General features: G+C 38.0%; 2 protein-coding genes across 3 annotated transcripts in view; both read right to left on the reverse strand.

The window, feature by feature from the left end:
- The window catches only part of mapk8ip2 (mitogen-activated protein kinase 8 interacting protein 2), a 24762-nt gene extending 16526 nt beyond the window's left edge, over positions 1-8236 (reverse strand). The window contains exons 1-2 of one of the 2 annotated variants that reach the window (XM_011476234.3): positions 7727-8236; positions 431-536 (exon numbers count right to left, since the gene is read on the reverse strand). In XM_011476234.3, coding sequence (XP_011474536.1) covers positions 431-536; positions 7727-7791 — 171 coding nt within the window. In that variant the 5' untranslated portion in view covers positions 7792-8236. The remainder of the gene's footprint in view (positions 1-430; positions 537-7726) is intronic. The other variant, XM_004070063.4, reaches the window with a different exon arrangement.
- A 1517-nt stretch (positions 8237-9753) lies between these two features.
- 1-sf (L-SF precursor) lies at positions 9754-12054 on the reverse strand. Its single transcript, NM_001104803.2, is given in 8 exon segments — positions 9754-9974; positions 10116-10291; positions 10377-10459; positions 10555-10672; positions 10778-10955; positions 11083-11186; positions 11391-11509; positions 11627-12054. Coding segments are annotated over 8 exon segments (1263 nt in total). The 5' UTR covers positions 12050-12054; the 3' UTR covers positions 9754-9912.
- Between the last annotated feature and the right edge of the window lie 2470 nt (positions 12055-14524).

Below are 14524 nucleotides of genomic sequence, written 5' to 3' on the forward strand. Positions count from 1 at the left end.
TTAAATGAAGTGAAATTGTTACTAAAAATCAGCTATATCTGCTTACATGCTAAGTGCTGTTTTCTCTCGTGTATAAATGAAAGCATGAATGTAATGTAATTCTTCTTTTGACCTAAATTCAAATGTTGTTTTTGATATTAAAGATAGCCATATTATATTATTTATTTTGCTGATTGAATGAAACAAAAAAGTTAATGTGAACGAAGATCTTACAAAACAGTTTATGGAAACTATTTAGATTGTCTCACTGTGTGTAATTAGGCTGCGATAATGTCATTTTTAAAACTGTTGATTCAAGCTCTGCTTTGAAAATGTTTGATATCAAACTGATTTCAAACCAATATGGAGTGTCTCCATATCTGTGACACAAAAACAAGCACAATGTGTCTAAAATATCAACAAATGGGATAAAAAAACAAAACAGATTTACCTTTTCATATGGATCCGAGTCATAGTTGAGTCCAATCCCACAATCATCTGTGATTTCAGAGAGATCTTCATCATCAAACTCCTCCAGGCTGATGTCATGAGCTGGCCTGGAAGAAGGAAATAGTGATTACTGCTTTGAAAGCCAACACTGATGTTTGCAAAATGTCTTTATATTTATTGGTTATTGTCACGGAAAGAAATTCCCATTTGATTTATTCCCACACACTCAGCTCTGTGACGGGGAAACCTGCTCTTACTCACACACTGTCAGGCTCTGTCTGAGTCTCATTTTATTAAACTCAAGCAGCCAAACAATATTTTCTTCCTTCATTCAGAAGTTCTGAAAAATTGTGGTGCATGAAATGAGGTAATATGTAAAGCATGAAAACAACGTGTTCGGTTGACTGGATCTTACACCATACTCTATGTATGTTGAAAAATAAATGACTTGAAAGTTTTCAGCAGCTCTTCACATCAGACAGCCACACACATGTCAGGTTGTGTTGATTAGGATCTATTCCATCTTTGCTTTGATATTCATCAGGATCCCAAGTCTGCAGCAGCTGGCTCTGGAACTGCTGTAGGAAATGCTGCATTGCAGCTTTCCCAAAAGTTCAGAATAGGATGCTCCACATTTAAGGTGTGGATTTTTCCTTGCATCACTAAGTCATACAGGCGTTCCTGTTTAAAGAGCAAATGAAGACATGCTGACTCATGTGGGGGTCAATGAAGGTCACAAACGAGATCATCAATGAGGTGGATGATCTTTCTAATGTGAACTGACAGAGACTGAAAAAAAAGATCTACTTCAGATTATAGTTACCAATGGAATCGATAAAACACATAATGAAGATTTTTGAAGAAAACAAAGAAATTCGAGTTAATATGACACATTATACATTTCTTATGAAAATGCATCTGCAAGGATATAATTTTTGTATGGAATTAATGAATAAAAGACATTTGTATAAGTTTTTTTGTAAACCAATAGAAATTAGGGGTCTAATGATTAATCAAATTAATCGATCGATCGATTTATTTTCCTGCAGTCCAACCTGATTGACATCATCACAATATTATAATTGATTATCTTGCAAGAAATACAAAGAATTTGGAAAACTTCACCTGCAGGTGTTTATCTGTGAGTAATACTGGTTGAAGTTTTGGCATCCTGGGTCGATTTTAGGTTAGGGAATCTTACCAAATCGGATTGTTCAAAATGAATCGATATCTACTATGAATCGTATCGGCAACAACAAATTATGATGTGAATCGCATTATCGATAAAAAGAACCGTTCTAATGAAAATAAGGTATTTCTTGCGCATTTATTTAGTGTGTAAAATGGCTATAAAGCTGTGAAAGCTAGAAACAAAAGAGCAGTAGTACAGTATCCCTCCACCAACCACAAGATTAGTCTTTATTGTGACCTGTCATTCTATAGCTGTTTCTTTACGAAGCCCATCGAGACGACTGTTGTTGTCAATTTGGGCTATACAAATAAAATTGAATTGAATTGAAATTTCTACTGTTTTTGTAGATGTTATTAATATATCCTGGATTATCTAATCCACAGGCCAACCATACAGTGAGTACAACCTTTAATCTACCAGGTCATGCATGCAGTGCCAGTTACTTTTTTCTCTCTATTTGCTTATGTGAGATTAGTTGAGGCAAAGTCCACAGAATTTCATTTTGACTGTTACCACGTTCATGTCACAGGGCCGTCTGGATCAGCTTCCAACTTTTATAATCATCTAAACTGTAGTATGCATGTCAGAAAGCTTTAAAAAAAAAAAAAAAAAAGCACAACAAGGGAAAGGCTGCAGAGTTAATCTGACCTTTACAGGCAGCCGTTTAACAATAACTCAACAACAACACTCCACCTCCTCTGCAGACCCTCTGCTTTTCTAATTATCTTGCGGAGCTGAAGAGCAACAAAGAACAAAGAAATTTATCCTTTTCAGTCATGTTTCATAGTGTTTACTCATTGATGTCATCTAAACAAAAGCACATAAAATGCTTGTAATACATCAAATCCTGAACAGGTCAGAATTTATCAATCAGTGTAATATTACATTCATCAAGTTTTGCATAAGATGTTAGTTCATTTTTTCCACAAAAAGCTGAAATCATTTTTATTTTGTAAGTTAACATTTTTTAAATGTGATTAATAATTAAATATGAAGTTATCGTTTTTTTTATACATAATAAATCAAAAACAACTTCAGGTTTTATTTTTTTCTATCTTTGTTTCGGTCTTTCATCTTTCACAAGCAGGAAAGAAGATCAAGAGCCCATTAAATTATTGACATTACTGTCAATAACCTAACTCATACCAGCTTTTTGAGTTTTTATTTACAACTGATGCAGAATTTTGATTATAAATACATTTACTTGACTAATACCACATTAGCAAACTGGATTTCAATGTTATGTTGTGTAAACCTGGGGATCCTTTGACTGGAGTAACTTTGGAATTCTTAAATCTTTGGTAGAAGCATTCATGTGAATAATCAATACTCAAAGAGTACTAGAACTAAATAATAATGTAGCAGTTAATTGTAATTGATTCAAATGTTTCTTTTTCTTCCCATTTTCTAGGGATGTATGTTGCAGCTAATTCGAACAGGGCATGAGTAGGTGCCTTTTTAAGAGCAATTTATGTGATAATTGTGTCAAGTCAGTACGGATGGAGATGCATTCCAGGATTCTGTCTCCAGCTCAAAACATGTAAGCAGTGTAATCCCTGAACTACAACTCCATTTCACCAAGACATAGGCCCAAAGTAATCTAGAATAATTATCCGTACAGATGGGTAATTTTTTTTTTTACAAGGATAAAACCTTAAAAGTAATGTATTTTTACTCTTTCTGCACATGTGCCCCTACTCCCTAAAAATGTACCCCAAAAAAAATCAAAGCTCAAGGTAAAAACATTTGATCAAAGCGACTCATCTATGGGGAAAAGTCTTCCTCCTTAGTAGTTAAAACCAGCTTTTACAGAAAGTGACGTCTGGGATTTTGCTTCATAGTTACAAAAACTTGTCTATTGAATCTGCTCTGTTCTTTCAAGAAATCCCCACATGCAGATAAGTGAGGGGTGGAAGGGGGTTGGATTAGAATCCAAAACAATATGTCTTGTTGACAAAACAAAAATAACTTGGCAACTGTAATGTTCATCATAGAAATAAACATATTTCAGGCTACTGCTTTCAAGTTGTATTTGTCTTTTTATTGTTTTTCCCATTTTACAAAAAAAGTTTGTGTTTTTTTTTCTCGGTTTTTGCCATGAAAACCTGAATGTTTTTATATTCTGCTTACACTTGCATTTAGTGCATTGCTGCAGCAACAACGAATGCAATCATCTCTCTGGGCACATTTTGAAGAACCTTGTTGTGCCAAATAGGGCACTTTTATAAGCACATGACAAACAACAAAAAGTCCTAAGGAAGTGTCTGCTAAAAGACGTGTCTCAAACATACCAGTGGAAAGGAGAATAAATTCATAAGCATATTTGAAAGTAGGATTCACTCAAGCAGCACATTTGGGTTTTTTTCTTTGTGAAAACAGCAGACATGGATATATAAGGGAGAAAATGCAAAACTAAGATCACTATGTTGCAGCTTTAAAATGATACATGATGCATTCAATGCCTATTAATGTAATAAGAAAAAATGCTCATCCTAAAGCAATCTAAGATAAATATAACATCTTTGTAGAAACTATAAAAGGAAAGAAATACATATATTTAGCAGCACTGTCCCCTTTCCAAAACAATATTCAGTTTATTCATGCGGTATATAGATAGTTCTATCATGTCATTTTAACTAGACTGTTTCTTATTGTTTTATTGCTTGTTTTTTTTAAGCAATCTTACTTCTGTTTGGTTTGAATGCAATAAACTCTACCACATAAGACTCCAGATTTATTTTGTTTTCTGTTCATCCATGATGTGATAAAAGATTTTTACATACAATTTAAAACAAAAGTAAGAATCTGAGCAAAGAACAGAAGAGCAACAAACCCAGAAAGTAAGTGGGCACTAACTCAAAAACAGAAAATCCTAAACATAGGAAACAAGTCAGCTTGCATACTTTGAAAGTATAAATTCAGAAAATATTGATTGAATAATATTTTCTTGTTTGCTTTTAAAGCGGGGCTGCTCATTCCTGGTCCTCGATATCCACCACCCTGCCTGTTTTCCAGCTCTCCCTATACTGCTTACTGCTGATTAACTGGACCAGATGTCTCCACATCTGAATATGGAGACATCTGATTGAGCTAATCAGCAGCTAGCAGGACTTGAAGATCTGGAAAACAGTCAGGATGGTGGATATCGAGGTCCAGGAATGAGCAGCCCTGTTTTAAAGCCTCTGCATCTTTTAAGCTACGTAAACATTTCTTTATAGACTTGAAACTGGAGCAATTGAGACGTATATTTGAGTTAAAGAATCATAATAAAGCTTCAAAAATATTGGATGTGGATTGAAGCTGCAATAAAAATGTACTCTTTGCTCTCTAATTCATTGAATCAATTTAGTTACTCTACCCTTTACCCCTTTTGTCTTTTTCCCATCAGGGGTCGCCACGGCGACTCAACCCTGTCTTCTGCCTCCTCTCCCCTAACACCGACTACCTTCATGTTTTTGTTCACTGTATCGAAAGAAAAATAAATACTTGGGTAACATTTTGTAAAAGCTTCAGTAAGTAGACGCATGGTTTTCATAAGGATGCATTTTAGCGATGAGAATCCACTTCACTGTGATATCATCTTTAGAAGACATTTAATGCTTTTTGTACTGACTCATTAACCGGATCATATCCCCAGACTTTTGAAACTCCTTCCATCTCCAGGAAAGCTCAGGCATATACTGTAAACAGATGAGTCATGCTTTCGGGCTCATAGCCCCCCACTCTTGTCTGTGATGATCCTGCCACGTTTGATCTACAGGGGGCTGTGAGGCACGAATCTGTTGCAGATGATTTCATCTAGATTCATCTGGATTTGGATTAATGAAGTCATGAGGTAAAACCCCAGAGCTGCAGTTGAACTGAAACCTCTCGGAGTTGTTGATCAAACCAAATGCGTTGAAATGTTTCTTTCCAATAAGGCCAACATTTGATAGAAAAACATCTACAGCTACAGAGACAAACAACCAGAAAGAGAGAAAAATGACTAAAAACTGGAGAGCTAAGGCAGCAGAAATGAATCTGTATTGACTTAAGCCTCTTACCCCCTACCATACCCACCACCACTCCCATCCCCCTTTCTGCTTTCTCCAACTGACTTCAAAGTGTTGGGAGGCAAAAGTAGAACACTGATGTTTAAGCCTGCAATGATGGGAGGATCAGACAGTCGCATTAAGCAAAATCAGTTTCTTTTAAATGTCCTGTTAAAAGGTTTTAACTATGACACATGTAAAAATGCAGGTGCTTGTTGTGCAGAAAAGGGGTTCAATCCATCTGCAAGTCCACACCAAAGTGTAAGTGAGATATTCAGTTTGTGTGACAGAACAGTGTTGTGTTACTAAGGGTTCGGAACAGGCATGAGTAGTAAATGCAGGGTGTGTTGTTTATGGTTCCGCTGGGGTGGGATCAAATCCAATCACTTTGGAGAGAATCCAACGTGATAGTAATGAAATTTGTATTTTTAGCCCTATTTATCTATGCAGAGTCTATATGGAGTCCAAAATAAGCCAAAAACTTTTCTTCACACAAAAACGTGAACAAATCTAAACGAAGAAAAAATGGTGTCTTGGCACTGGTGACTTTTGACATAATTATAAAAAGAAAAAGACCTCCAAAACAATAGGATTCAAGCACAAATACTGACCTGGCCCTCATAAAATAAGATTCATTCCTTCTGCATTTGGAGTGCACTTATACTTATTACCAAAAGGATTTCAATTTTATTTTGGAAACGGTTGATGTTTTCTGTTTTTTTCCCTAAAAGTTCACTGCCACATTTGCAATGTTCTTGGAGTGGAGTTGGAGTTGGACTGGAGCGAGAATAGCCTTTAAAGAGTTCTTTATATTTTCATATTAAGGAATGGACAGCATGAAATGAAAAGTGACCCAATTTGATGTAAATGTTTTGCAGTAGGGCGAAATTTTCAATATAGATATTTTGGAATGCTTTCATTTCTACCACCTAATGGGTTAACAACAGTTCTGTGTCAACAATAGTCTGATGAAGAAGCCATGACATAATGGATTGATGCTCCTAATCATATTTTCTTCACCCATAATTTGGATTTTGTGGTGTTTCATAGGATGTTGGTGACTGAAAATAAATTAGAAAGACTTGAAGAGCATTAGAAACAACAACAACAAAATTACATTTTGGCCACAAAAAAAGCATGAGACTGATCCACAATGTTTTTAAAACACAAAGAAACTTGGCTTGTGGTTTCTTGTTGGAAATATAATCTGCTGTTGGCGAGTGGAGGGTCTTAGTTATGAGGTCACTGGCTTAAAAAAAATCAAATCAATCCCTAATGAACCATCTATGAGACTGTTGACCTCACATCCAAACTGGGCATAGCAAATCCAGATCAAGCACTGGGATAATGCTACCATGGCTGTTTCTGGACCATGAGCAGCACACATGCCGACATTCAGTCCATTCGTTTGTGAAATGCAAAAGAAAATTACAATTACCTTTTTCCTGATGGCTGTTTACTTTTCTTTGTGCAGCATCCTTTCCATACGTTGAAGTATTTAAAGATGGCACAGCCATAAAACTGCCACTATCATAGTTTAATGTGGCTGGAAACAAAGTTGAAGTTTCTCAACACAGCAAAAGCTGTTTCAAGTCATCTGCTATTTTGCGTCTGGTTACGGACAGATCTAAATGTTTGGCTTAAAAAAGGTCAGAGTTCTTCCTAGGGGCTTCACGAACATCAGTGGGACTTCCTGCATCTTTGTTCGGTACTCTTTCTTGGGTTGGACTCATCAGGGCGTGGGCCTCGCACAGAGAATGCGCAAAGGGGAGAATGTCGCGAGCTTTCAAAATATCTGTCATAGAAAATGGGCTGCTTGTTTTTCCTTGTAACAGTTTACGGAGGAGGTGACTTTAAAAAAAAAGAAGAAAACTAAGAAAAGATCGTGATTGATGCGCTGATCTGCACCCTGATGCGCGCAGTCAGGCACCCACAGGCCTGTGGTGATCCCAAATACCCAGGCTGGGAGCGCGCGTTTGTTTTTCATGTTGCGCATCGCGCCCGTGCGGATTCACTTATATTCTGAGCATCTTTTCCCGCTCTATTAGTGATTTTTTTAAAGGCCAGCTCTTACCTGCATCCCGGAGGAGAGAGGGAATGAAAAGTGGACAGCGAAAACATCTCAGCTCTGTCCGCCATCTTCTACCACCAATGACTCAAAGCGACTGCAGAAAATCAGGATGGAGCGCAGTCCATTAACAATCACAAGGCCAGAGAATGGACGGCGGTTTGTCTGCTCTGCAGCCCCCGCAAATGCCTGCCTGGGCGCAAGCCTTCAATCAGACGCGGCTGCTCAACACCCCAACGCATCTGCAGTCAACCATCCGCACGAACAGGCTGCGGGGATGAAGCAGGGGCTGCAGAGCCGGCGGCGGGAAGATAAAAAAAAAAAGCCGCGTTCCTAATGTAAGTCCACGCGAGGCATGAAGGTTTCCTGCCCACAGTCCGCGCGATTCGCCCGTTGAATGTCCGTGATGCTGGCTGGTGGTAACACAACAGCAGCGGGCCAGCAGTGCGGAGACAGGGAGAGGCGAAGAGGAGGAGGGGGTTGGGGGGAGCGACGTAACGTCAGTGTCGTTGCTGTGTGAGCAATCAGTGCTGAGAGGATGCAGGCAGAAACACTGGCGTAGATCCCCACAACATGCAGCACATGTCCTTGAGAGGAGGACGACCAGCGCAGGGATTGATTGAGCCAGTATAACGATGGCATTCAAATGTGTCTCTTAACGAAAAGAATAAAGATATTTAATTCTAGAAGTCGATGTAATTTTTGATGGTTTACCCTAAACATTGTGGGCTGCTTGGTAGAATGGAAACGAAGCAATGAGGGACGCAGAGTGTCGCTGTTCACCACCTGTGGTACTGAAACTGAGCGAGATCTTGAAATGCTGTTCAACAGCCGTACCACACGGGGTCACTATAAGGAGACAACTATGAATACTTATCTCTGTATAATAGGGGTGTTACGAATAATTTTAAAGATTCAATTCATATCATAATTTCTAGCTCCCGATACAATTCATTGAAAATATTGTTTTATTTTCAACAATCCGATTTGTTCCAATTGACTGGCCTAAAATAAATCCAGGACATCTTTAGACAAAAATGTAACCAGTGTGACTCAGACATAAACACCTGGATACTGAACAGTGCAGGGGAAGTTTTCCAGATTCCTTGTATTTTAATCAAGGAATCTGGGAATCAAGTTTGAATTAAATGTGTACAAACAAACAAGTAAACAAGAATGAATGGCAAATCTATTCACATTTTAGTTTGCTAAAGTTCCACCCACTGTTGTTTTTCCACATCAACACAATAAAAACGAAACATTATAAGAAGATTCTACCACACTGTTTTGTCGCATGTATTTGCTAAATTCAGTGTTTCCACACATTGGACTGCAATGGTTACTTGATCAGTTTTCCTTGCCATCCTGTGTGTTGCCCAGTGATGGTTGTTTTTACATTATAGTGAAATAGGCCTACCATACCTCAACCCAAATGGTATTTTCCTATATTGAATGTAATCGATGTATTCATTTTGAAAGATTTTATAATGATAAAGGTTGATTTGATCAACAACTTGCCTCATAAAGAATGATCTGGTTGGATTGTAGGAATATAAATTGGTTAACTAAATTGAGTAATTTTTATACCCCTACAATATAACCATTCATGTCATACTTGATATTTGCATTTCCGAGATCCCTATCTCTTTAGCGTCATACAAACTTTCCTTAAGAAAACCATTCCGTAGAAAATGATCCATGTTTTCAGCTCTGTGATGGATTCCATTGGAGGCAGTAGAAGGGCTTTTGCTGCCCATTTCAAAACAGTTGCTTCCATGAAATCTCAAAAACACTTTAAGCACAGTTGGTGTTTACTTAACTCACCCTTGTTTTCAATTTTTGCACTGCCATTATCTTTTTTAAAATTGTTTTAACTAAGTTCTAACCAGGCTACATATACACAGGCACTTGAGACAATAGAAATTATTTATTTCAATCTAATGAAAGTAGTTACAGTCTACATTCTGGACAGTTTGGTTTCATATGCAAAAAACATAAAGAGTGGGATGTAAAAATCCCACCTCATTATTAGACATCGTTCTTGCTTCAATGAAGTTTTAGAGACTTTAAATTGTTTGTCAAGTTTAAAGATATAAGGTTGAGGAAAGGCTAGATACAACAGTATGAGCCAATGCAAGTGTTTATTTTGATGATCATTGCAACAGCAGGAGACTATGTTACATTAATGCTTATTAGACCCTCCTTTCTTCAATGGGGATAGGACCCAGAGTGACATCGCCTTCCCATTCCAGAACTGAGAAAGGAAGAATGAAAATATGTCAAAGCAGGCATCACCAGTTGTCGGAAAGACTTTTATGCACATGCGAGCTATGAATAACATAAATTGTTTGTCTGTTCATCAAAAAATATATTTATAAAAATGTCAGCAGAATACCTTCAGTTTTGGCCGCTTCACGTGTTTTCCTTGAAGGATCTGAAGGTTTTCCAGTTCCATGACCGCCTCCACTAAGTGTTGAAGTGCCATGTGAAACTACTGCATTGGTATGAACCTCAAATCCACCAGACTCACAAGAGGCACAAATTGGGTCTGCTCCACTGACCTCCTTCCACCTAGGAAAGGAGTTTTTCAAGATTAATGTGACATGTGGTTTCAGTTCTATTTCGTAATTTTTTTTTTGCAGATGTTCAGGCTCACCCTTGGATGTAAGAACAAGCTCTATGTTCGGCGTCAAGGGGATAAGCAGCAGATGTTGCCTTCAAGTGGCAGGTGATGTAGATCTATTTTTTTTAACAGAAGGGTTTAGTTTATTATCACATACAAACATAGACGCTTGTAATAGTGAAGACTCATTGTCTCCATCTGTGATGCATACCATTCCACTGTCAGCACCCTGGAACCTGAAGGCTTCCAGCTGGAAGTCAAGCTTGTTTTCAGCTGGTCGAGACACGAACTTTGAGTCAGAGCCTGTGATTCTGCCGTCAAGCAGACATCTGGACACAAAAAAGCAAACGAAATGATCACAAAGAAAACAACAAATTCTATAAATTGTGCTTGCTGTCTGGAATAAAGTGCATTAAACTATCAAACCACCTTACCCATAGTTGTCAATGAAGGCATAACTGGGGCTTGAGTTTGCATCAGGTGAAAGAGTAGCAACACATCTGTCCACGTAAACACGCAGAGGCACGTGGAAGTACTGCTTGACGGTAGCCTCTATGTGGATCAAGTCTCCAAGGAAATACTGGTAGCTTGGCCTCTCAAATTGGAAGTCGTCTGTCCAATATAGACAGTTTCAAACATTTTTACATGTTTGTGTTTTGTATATCTTGTATGGAATGATTCTTTTGCATGGCACCTCATTTAAAGACAAAATGCTTGGATGGTTCTTGGGAAAACCTACCTGTCGTGAGTTTCAAAGTGAAATACAAGAATTCTTCTGCCATCTTTGCTGCAGAGAATGGAACCCAGAGAGGATCGAGAGCCAGACTGCTCACATTGTGCTTTCTAAACAGTGAGACATACCACTGAGACACATTTCATTCAAAAACGAAATTCAAAAGTAATGTTAGGAAAAAATTGTTCCAAATTCAAAACAAGCACAATATCGTTACACAAATAACTACTAAATAAATGGAAACAATAACTAGGCATAAATATTGTTGTTTCCACATTGCTATTTGTATTAGCGAGGTAAATTTGTCATGAAACCTTGGGTAGTGACATTCCACGATAACAACAGCTTGGCTCGTCCTCACCACAGGGGCACTGCCCAGGGGTTTGGGGTTATAATTCAGAGTGAAGGTGTAGACCAGGGAGTCCTCTGTCATCTGGAAAACACATTGCGCAGCCATTCAGAGTCAGAGACAGGAATAGTTTACACTATTTCCATTTCCAAATCTGTTGGGTTTTTTTCAGTTACTGGCATTGTGCAACAATGTTCTTACTGTTAACACGCTCCCACAGTTCTGCAGTGGAGATTCAAAAATGAGCACTTGAGCCGCAGGATCCTCAGCTGAAGGAGGACACGTTCCCAGAGTGAGGTCAGCTGGGTCAATGAACTGGCCGATCCCAAACAAATCCTTTTTGGCTTCCACATGAGCTAAATCTTCTCTGCATTCAACAGCAACAGTTGCAGCTGGAACAGGATATCTCTGCTCAAATGGCACTACAGGTTTGGCTTCAGGCTGAGGGTCAGCAGGGTATTTCCAGGTGAGCTCTTTTTCATGCAACTGCTTTTGCTGGGTGGGATCTTGAGGCGTTTTACTCCCTGTTGGAGGGTATGAAGGTTTACCATAGTTATGCTGAGCATCACAAAAGCCGTCAAGCAGGGCCAGCACCACAAGGCAAACCGCAGTGAACTTCATCATTGTGGCTACACAAGCACGAGTGATTCAAAGAGCTCACTAGGTGCTGTAGGAACTCCTGAAATCACTGCAGGCTTTTATAATTCTGTGAACCCATTTTCTTCTGCCACATTCCCACCCCTTCCAGTGGTCACTCCCCTTTCATAGAAATAGACATCCCAAGTGACTATTGCCAAAATACTGAGAATAGTTGTAGCTCATTGGAGTTACTTAATCCTTGTAGTGCAAACTAAAAAAAAAACATTGCTTTTTTCTACTAATTTAAAAGATTATTTTGTTCATGTACATTTTCTCTTACACTAATGTCCACAGATGCACAAATAATTAACAAAGCAGAGGTCATAAAGGGTCATGGTGACCCAAGGTTAAGTTAGGTTGCCCTATAAATGACAGGTCAAACTGTTTTGCTAAAGTACATATTGTGAAGCTCTCTAAATCAATATGGCACCACAAAACAGTGTCGGTGTCATTTTCACCTGGGAAATGTTAAAGTGCCCTGCAAAATTCAATGCACTGGTTTAAGAAAGTTTCCAATCAATATGAGTACTCGCTTATGTCACTAGTGCAGAAATCTTTTGAGAGATAAATCAATAAAGGCAAAAGAAAAAAGCTTTTATTTGTAAGCACAATAGCCTTAAACATTTATGTTATGTTATATGTTAGCGTTGCGTTACGTATGTGCAAGATGCTGAGCCCAACATGCTTCTGGTTGTTGCAGGTTGGCACCATGTACCATAGAGCCATATCTGTGTGCTCAGTGAAGCACAGATTTTGATCAAGGCAAAAAAGCTTTATACAGCCTTACGACATTTACCAGTTATATAGATAAACACACAACTTGTTGTATTAACATCTCATTTGTATGTACAGTACAGACCAAAGGTGTGGACACACCTTCCCATTCATTTGAATGAGTCCTGTATGTGCTTTTCTGTATTTGCCCAGGGTGAGGAACAAAGAGCAGATGTGAGACTACTTGTATCTATTTGTCAAGAATGAAAACCATGTTTACACATATGGTAAATGGAAAATGCCGAATTCTTGTTTAGCGCTTTTCTACCTTCCTCGAAGACCCAAAGCGCACAAACCCATTCAGCCATTCACACACACACATTCAAGTTAGCGTTCAGCCTCTTGCCCAAGATCACTTCGACACATGGGCGGGCAAGGCGGGAATTGAATTGTTCCAATCTGAGGTCGACTGCCCTACCACTGCAACACGGGCACCCCATTAAGACAGAGATGCTGAGAAGTTCAAATCACGTTTTAAACTTTACCTATAATTTCAAGATAAGTCTCAAATCTTAAAACTTAAATTTAAAAATAATGTTTAGTTATAACAAGTTGTTATTACCTTCTTTTAAATATTTTCTGGAGACACAGCAACAGACAGTTGGTGTTTCTGCATTCTCAATGCAGAATTATGGTAAGAGAGCTTTTACTTTTAGATTTCAGAACAATGCCTGGAACTAAAAATTAAATAAGCATAAAACTGTGAAAATTGTTTACAATTTCCAAACCTCAAGTATTAGGTCATAAAGTCAAGTCTCAGTTCTCAGGATGTGAAACTAAGGTGCAACTCAAGTTAGAGTTTCAAGTCCACGTTCCCATCGCAACATAAAGATGCACAGAGATGTCCGTGGTATTTGACACTGTAAATGATCAATGTTGTTGTTGTGTTGTTAGACTAGTGGCTTTATGTTCTGGTTATTTTTGTAAGGTGTTGCTAAACCATTACATGAAAACAAGCTGGTGTTCAATTGGAAATGATAGCAGTGGAAAATGCTTGAAAAAACAGGTATTCTGGAGGAGTTGGCTTGGGAGAAAAGGTCAGGTTTTTGCAACATTATTAAGGCAGATGTCCCTATGACCCAAACTCCGGACATGTGCAAGAAAGTGGAAGTAAGGATAGATAGAATGTTTGACCCATACAAACATGAGAATGAAATTCACCAGATGGATGTGACTGTAACCTGAAGTACTATAGGTCAAAACAGCTGCATTAATTGCGTAGAGGTCAAAGGTTTTTCAGCCCAAAACGGCAGAAGATGTATGTAATCATAAGGAGAAATATACAGATAAACCTTCTGATTTTGATATAACAATATTCAAATTTACTTGCTTTATTTTTGTTGTTGTTGTTGGAAGGAAGTCTTTTTACACATATTTTTCATGCCAAAAAGCAGTATTTACCAGATTTCATTTTGTTCCATATTTTACTGACTGCACTGTTTAAAATGTTGTGTTCTTCTTGTTTCAGTCAAAAAATCTTGAATGGAAATTTTGCGATATTTTATATTAAAAAATATTCCACCAAACCCAAAAAAGAAAAACTCAGTTTTAAAGAAATTTTGAAGTACAACATGAACGTTTACCTTGTGAACTCGCTCATCTAAAGCCAGATGACCAAATTAATTTTCAATGTCTTTTAGTTATTTAATAGCAGATGTGTTTGTTTAATGTGTAACCATAAATCAA

The sequence above is a fragment of the Oryzias latipes genome, chromosome 6 (assembly GCF_053564925.1).
Source record: "Oryzias latipes strain Hd-rR chromosome 6, Olatipes_Hd-rR_3.1".
Classification (NCBI taxonomy): domain Eukaryota; kingdom Metazoa; phylum Chordata; class Actinopteri; order Beloniformes; family Adrianichthyidae; genus Oryzias; species Oryzias latipes.